Below are 7,505 nucleotides of genomic sequence, written 5' to 3' on the forward strand. Positions count from 1 at the left end.
TGAAAAATCGCAAGAAGCAGAAGAGCAGCGTGACAAATCAGCCCCAAATAAAAGCAACAAGCAAAAACCCTCACAAGGGTAAAGACATCGCCAAACACTGAGAATCCTGGCTGGAACTTGAGGGCAGCGGCGTCAGGGCTCCTTCCTTGCCAATGTCTCCTCTGGGCAAGAAGGAGGGCCTGGGCTTGTCTTTTTCCTCTTCCCTCCCTCCCCTCTTTTCCTTTTGTGTCATGCTTTTCAGGCTGGTTACTGGCAGAGACCATCTCCTCAATATATTATTATTTACTTATGGGTAGTCGAAACAAAATTTTAAAATTCCTTCCAGTAGCACCTTAGAGACCAACTAAGTTGGTTCTTGGTATGAGCTTTTGTGTGCTTGCACACTTCTTCAGATACACTGGAACAGAAGTCACCAGTGAGAGGGTGGGGAGGGGGATTACTCAGAAGGGGCTGATAGGTGTTTTAAACCTGTTGACGACTGCAATTGGTCTTGCAGGAAAAAGCAAGGGATGAGATGGCTAAAAATAGCTTTATCATGTATAAGGAGATAAGAATCCAATGTCTCCATTCAGACCAGGTCTCCATGGTTTTAAGTTTGGTAATAAGTTGCATTTCAGCAACTTCTCTTTCCAGTCTATTTCTGAAATTCTTATGCAATAAGACAGTAGCCCTCTGCAGGGAGGGGGGTTGGAATGTATTGCTCTCTATGAGCTACTTTGAGATCTTGTATAGAATGTCCTGGGAGTTTGAAGTGTTCTCTGAGAAACCACTGAGCCTTCTCTCTCCTTCACTTGTCTCCTGCCATCAAACTCCAGCCCTGGGAAAGGGGGAGCTCAGGCGGAGAGACCGGCTCCGTGGGATTCTCCTCCTTGGTCTTGTCCCTGAACTGCTTCCATTCCACCTGGTCATAAAAACTTCCCACTTAACTTTTATAAATTGGTGCCTCTCCTCACCCCCTTTCCCCCTTTGTGCCAGGTCTTTTGAGATGATAAGCTTGCAGGCAGGGGACTGTCTTGTTTTGTTTTGTTTTTATTTGCTTGTCCCGTATTGGCACCACTGATGTCAGTACTAGTATTATAATAATATTTCTACAGATAAAACAGATGAAAACATAGGGAGGAAGCAATAATGAAAAACAATTAAACATTAATAGAACACACACCCATACAGATTATTGCAACAAAAGCATCACAGCACCAGCCCTTTCTTTAAAAACAGTTGGTTACCTATTGAACCAATAAAACTCTCCAACTGCCGGTGGAAGGTCAATAAGGAGGAAGCCAGTTTAGCTTGTCTAGGGAGGGAGTTCCACATTCTGGCTGGGGGCAGCCACTGAAAAGGCCCTCTCCTGTGTCCCCACCCAGTGTGCCTGTGAGGGTGGCAGCGCCGAGAGAAGAACCTTCTCTGAAGATCTCAACCCAGGCAGGATTGTATGGGGGAATACAGTCTTTCAGACAGAGTGGACCTAAGTCATGGACCTACAGTCCCATAAAGGTCCCATCTGCATATGCCTGTGTGATGCTTTAAGAAGATCAGAAGAGCCTGCCAAGGGGGCCCATCTAGTCCAGCATCCTGTTCTCACAGTGACCAACCAGATCCGGCCTGTGGGAAGCCTGCAAGCAGGACATGAATATGACAGCACACTGCCCAGCTCCAATTTCCAGCATTGCTTGCAGGTACAGTATTACACTTTAATAAACGTAACATTTCATAAAATGGCATCTAGACCAGATCTCAGCCCTTCTGATCATCAGAAACATTAACTTGTAAACACAAATACATTATACACCATTACAATGGTAATGAACATTTCCCTAAATATAAACTGAAAGGTTTGATGAACATTAAGCAAATTAAAACCTATAGTAGAATAGCTAACTTTAAGTGTTAGTTTCATGGTGATCAGATTTATACAATATTTAATTAGATGTTTAAAATACTACTTCTTTTTTAATTTAAATTTTTATTGAATTATTATGCAGATACAAACAAAACAAAGTATACAAACATCTCAATTGAATAAAAAAACAAAAGAAAATAGAGCAAACGCAAAAAGTAAGAACATAAGCATAATACAATAGGCATCCCAGAATTTCATTTCTCTACTGAGATACTGACCCTTCTGGGGTAGATCTCTCTTTATTATACTTTTGGTTTTTTGACTTCCATCGACCTCACGGTGGTTTATTTCCTATAACTAAAACAATATCTCTATATTTCAATAAATTCCTCATCTTGCTATAAGGAGACATTTCCCCACTTATGGGTTTATTCTAAACACAACCAAATCTTGGTTGTTGAACCTTGACTTGATAGGTAGGTATTTAGGCATTCCCAGTCCTTCTGGGCTATTTTATTTGACCTGCTCCTTAAGGCTTCAGTCAACTTAGCGAGTTCCAAGTCCTGGCTCAGCTTTTGTAGCTATTCTTCTCTAGCTGGTATATGGTTACCCTTCCAGTACTTGGCCATTAATATCCTAGCTGCCGTCACTGCATAGAAAAATAATTTTAATCTTTCTTTTGGAATATTGTCAGTTAGAATCCCAAGAAGGAATGATTCCGTTTTTTTGTGAAATGTAATTTTTAGTAATTTTTTCATTTCCTCATAAATTGTGTCCCAAAATATAATTTCTTTCAGGGTTTAAGGTAACAATCTTAGCAGAACTTTTACCACGATAAACAGTTGACCCGATAAGCAGTTGAGAAACTATTATATAGGTAACAGAAAGGTTAAATGTTGTCACTTTTTCCTAAAAATATTTTTAATATCAATTTGCATTGATTACTTCAGGTATCCCATGTAGATACCTTCAGAACATTTTGTTTTTTAAGTCCTCCTATTATTTGTGTTTGTTTTTGTTTTGCTGTTACAAGGTGTAGTGATACATTTTTATCTTATGTTCTGCTCTGCAGTTATTGAGGATTTAATGCAAACAATCCCAATCTGAACAACATAAATTATATAAGACCCACAGGTAACTCGGTTGCTTTTATTTTTAAAGAGAACAATTGCACTGGGGTTTAATCCTTCTCCAGACAGCATTGTGCCAGAGATTTTGTATCAGAGAGAGAAACTAAAAGCAGAAAACCAGGAGTGTGCTCCAAGCGAGGTAACAAATCATAATTTAAAAAGTCAACGTCTGAACCTAGTTACAACCTGATCAACTAGCTTCTGTTTTTATAGTAGTACTCCCATGGAGAGACAAGAGAAAGAAGATGAATTTCAGAGGATAAATTTGTAATTGATCTTCTAACTGAAATACCGACTCCTGAAACAATATGCAAAAAGCACAATAAGATCTGCACCAGCAGTCTATACTTCCAGAAGGTTGGAGAAGAGACTTACCATCATTGCCCTCCCTGATATTTGCCTTTTGCTGCAGTCAGCCTCCTCTGGAGTAAGGAAATGGGAGCAGCTGTAGCCTGAAAGCCAGCAGTACGCTATTTGAATTGTATTTAATTAAGCCAGGCTCCTTCGAGTGCAGCAAGACCAGAACCTTTATTGTTGGTTAACTTGTTTTGCTATGCATTTATGTGGTGGTGTTGTTTAGTCGTGTCCGCCTCTTTGTGACCCCATGGATCAGAGTACGCCAGGCCCTCCTGTCTTCCACTGCCTCTCGCAGTTTGGTCAAACTCATATTGGTAGCTTCAAGAACACTGTCCCACCATCTCGTCCTCTGTTGTCCCCTTCTCCTCCTCCTCCTCCTCCTTCATGGATCACTGCCTTGCCATGGCGAAGGGGCTTGAATAACCCAGAGAAACTATGAGCTATGCCATGCAGGGCCACCCAAGATGGAAAGGTTATAGTGGAGAGTTTTGACCAAACGTGATCCACCTGGAGCAGGAACCGGCAAGCCACTCCAGTATCCCTGCCAAGAAAACTCCATGGACAAAGGCAACAGGCATGTATTTATGTACTTAAGCCTATATTGTTTGGAGATTATTATTTTTTTGGTAATGTTTGCCAAATTGTTTTTTGTTTTTGTTATTTTGATAGAATTTACTCACATGTTCTGTATTTTATATATTTGTATATTTCCAACGCTCTTCATTTCAGTGTTTTTTAATGTTTGCTGTGAAACTGCTTTGCGTACAATTCATTGTGGAAAAGCAGCATATAATTAACCTCAATCAATCAACCAAAAAATAATTAAAATAATTTGCCGTGCATTTTATATATCTAAAAGGTACATAATTAAGCAGGTAACAAAATAAACTTGTCAAGTCTCTAGAATAGAAATGGAATTGTGTTTATTGATTGGGTGTTGGATAGACAGTGCATCTGGGCTCCATCTGTAAGCTGCGGGTGGAAAACATGAGCTGTCACTTAAGCACCAGGAAATAAGTGGTCCAGCCAGCCAACAGCAGCGCCCCTAACAGCACTGTGTAACTGAACAGCACAAAAGCTAGGAGTTCCTTCAGCACCTTCAGGAAATGGACAGCAAACGATTCCTGCATGATTCTGGCTTTGCAATGTGGTGGAAATAAATGCATGGGAATAGTCTGATCTGCAAGGGAGACAGAGACAAAACAAAAGTAGGATTAAAGTTGTATTGTAAAGCAGAAACTGATCTTGTGATATACAACAGTGACCTAAACCGATATACAGTATATAATAGAACAATCACATACACGTTAACTCATAAGTAAGTTTTGCTGAATTCAACGGGGCTTGACCACACTCTAAGTTGGTTAATGGCTAGAAATCTGTGCTCAGGCCGCTGATGGTCGCAGTACTCTGGGCAGATTTGAAAGTGGTTCTGCACAATCTAAATTAGGAGTTTGAGACCAAGTAATATGTCATCTACGCAAATGATTACTACACAAAGGGGTCAGCCAAACATGAGGAAATTAGACCCCACAAATGGATTGTGTGCAGTTGGAGAACAAAACCTCTCAATATATAGCTGATAATGCATTAATACCACCTAAATGCACCAATAAAAAGCAGTCTGTTCCTCCAAAGGGAGGGAGCCTCCTTTAATATTTAATGTTATAATTGCATCTAATGGACAGACTGGCAGAAAACTTTTGCTTTGATTTAGGGTTGAGTACATATTGTTTAGCTTGCATCTTTTTATCTGCCCCAAATAACCAGCATTAAAGTGGGAAATCCATTGTGGTAAAATTGATACACAGCACAACTGCAACATAGCCATCTGCAGTGGTCCTTAAACTTTGGGGGAGTAAGGGCGCTGCACCCTTTCAGTTCCCAGGGCTTTGGAGCTTATATGCTTGGCTGCCCTATTCCATACTGGACATTTTTGCCATTATTAAGATTTGATGAGCCAATTCAGTATAAAGATTAAAAAATCCTATTCTTTCTCAGGGTGTTTGTATATGGAAGGGGTTTTTTTTAAGAGGCGCACACACATTGAGAGGGTCACAGACTAAAGAAACACACGCTTGTCTCAACAACAGAAAAATAAAGCCAGGAAGCTAATCCAGGAAGATTATTTTTCTCACACAATATGAAAGCTGTTGGAAGTGAACTGAGTTTCCATAATGCCAAGCACCTGCAATAATTATTAAAAGCAATGATCGGATAAATTTGTAAAACTGTGTTTAATAATCTGTTAATTATCTGTTTAATAATCTGTTAATTATTCTTAATATCAATATATGTCTGCTGACCTCATGCAAGGTTTTATTAAATATATGAAGAAAACAATATAGTTATCAGACCACAAGTTTAAAATATTTTACATGATATAAACTAATTTAGAAGAAGTTTCTTACCCTGGGCAAATGACGGCATTTACTTAAAGTTGCTCTGCACCTTTGTTTCTGGTCTCTCCCTTTAGCGTCTGGCTTGTGGGGAGGCTTGTGATGTAGCTGGATCTTCTTCGAGTCTGTTAATCTGGAGAGGCAGGCATAATGACGCTGTATTTACAAGGCAGCTTAAGTAGGAATGGACTAGGTGTGGTCAGGGACAGGACCGCAGGATATACAGAACTCCTTTGTTCATCTTCATTGTCACACAAAAATATCCCTAGTGGGTTTTGAAAGTGAAAGTTTAATGCACGCAGCCTGGGTGTCTTAAAAATTGCATTGTACTGTATTTCATAAACTGTCATTCCCGCCCCCCACCACTTACAATTGTGCTTTTGTTTCTGGTTCTCCCCGTCCACAATTTTCAGTAACAGTTGTGTGTATGATTTCAGTTATATACTGCAGCTGCTTGAGACAGCCACAGAAACCAGGAGGGCAAGGGCTGGGAAGTTGTGGCCCTCCACATGATGTTGGGCTCAGTGTCCCCTAAGTCTTAGCCAGCATGGCCAGCAGTCAAGGATTATGGGAGTCATAGTTCAACAGCAACTGAAGGGTCACAGGTTCACCAACCCTGTAGAAGGAAAACAAGTATGCATAATCCAAACTAAAAAGTCCTCTAATACGTATTGACAACTATTGGCCGTGGGCTCAGGTGTGAGAAGGAAAGATCACTATCAGGGTGCCTCATACCTCCACCTCAGCTCCAATGTTTCAGGAAGCTTATGATTTCCTGCACATTTCCTGTTACAATCTTTTTAATGGTCCTGTGCATAGAAGCCAACTCCTAGGAGCCTAGGGGGCTTTGCCCTCCCCAATAAAATATTTGAGGTGGGGGGGGGAATGAATGTTCAGACCCCTGGGCTCTCACTTGTGGGGTGTGTCAGGGCTCCATCCTCTTGCCCCATATTTTTTAACATCTATATGAAGCCACCTAGAGAGATCATCAGGGGGTTTGGGCTGGGTGTTCATCAGTACAGTATGCGGATGATACCCAGCTCTCTCTTTTAAATCAGATCCAGTGACGGCAGTGAATGTCCTGTGTGAGTGTCTGGAGGCGGTTGGAGGATGGATGGTGGCTAACAGATTGGGGTTGAATCCGGACAAGACAGAAGTACTGTTTTGGGGGGAAAGGGGCCAGCAGGTGTGGAGGACTCCCTGGTCCTGAATGGGGTAACTGTGCCCCTGAAGGACCAGGTGCACAGCCTGAGAGTCATTTTGGACTTACAGCTGTCCATGGAGGCGCAGGTCAATTCTGTGTCCAGGGCAGCTGTCTACCAGCTCCTTCTGGTACGCAGGCTGAGACCCTACCTGACCGCAGACTGTCTTGCCAGAGTAGTGCATGCTCTGGTTATCTCCTGCTTGGACTACTGCAATGCACTCTACTTGGGGCTACCTTTGAAGGTGACCCGGAAACTGCAATTAATCCAGAATGCGTCAGCTAGACTGGTGACTGGGAATGTCCACCAAGACCATGTAACACTGGTTCTGAGAGATCTGCATTGGCTCCCAGTACGTTTCCGAGCACAATTCGAAGTGTTGGTGTTGACCATTAAAGCCCTAAACGGCCTCGGCCCAGTATAACTGAAGGAGCGTCTCCACCCCCATCGTTCTGCCTGGATGCTGAGGTTCAGCGCCAAGGGCCTTCTGGCAGTTTCCTCACTGTGAGAAGTTAGGTCACAGGGAACCAGGCAGAGGGCCATCTCGGTAGGACACCTGCCCTGTAGAACGGCCTCC

The 7,505-nt window shown here is 42.0% G+C and overlaps 1 protein-coding gene across 2 annotated transcripts; it reads right to left on the reverse strand.

Annotated features, from left to right (window-relative positions):
* Positions 1–4,228: 4,228 nt before the first annotated feature.
* LOC310667255 (uncharacterized protein) lies at positions 4,229–6,520 on the reverse strand. 2 transcript variants are annotated; one of them, XM_083419101.1, is made up of 3 exons: positions 6,097–6,520; positions 5,739–5,859; positions 4,229–4,507 (listed from the first exon to the last, which is right to left on the reverse strand). In XM_083419101.1, exons 2-3 carry the CDS (start codon positions 5,755–5,757, stop codon positions 4,323–4,325), a joined length of 204 nt encoding a protein of 67 aa, XP_083275227.1. In that variant the 5' UTR covers positions 5,758–5,859; positions 6,097–6,520; the 3' UTR covers positions 4,229–4,322. The 2 variants fall into 2 exon arrangements, with proteins under 2 accessions (XP_083275227.1, XP_083275228.1); XM_083419102.1 differs by lacking the exon at positions 6,097–6,520 and having other exon boundaries at positions 5,739–6,057.
* Positions 6,521–7,505: the final 985 nt, after the last annotated feature.

The sequence above is a fragment of the Podarcis tiliguerta genome (genome assembly GCF_965153285.1).
Source record: "Podarcis tiliguerta genome assembly, chromosome: 16".
Lineage (NCBI taxonomy): Eukaryota > Metazoa > Chordata > Lepidosauria > Squamata > Lacertidae > Podarcis > Podarcis tiliguerta.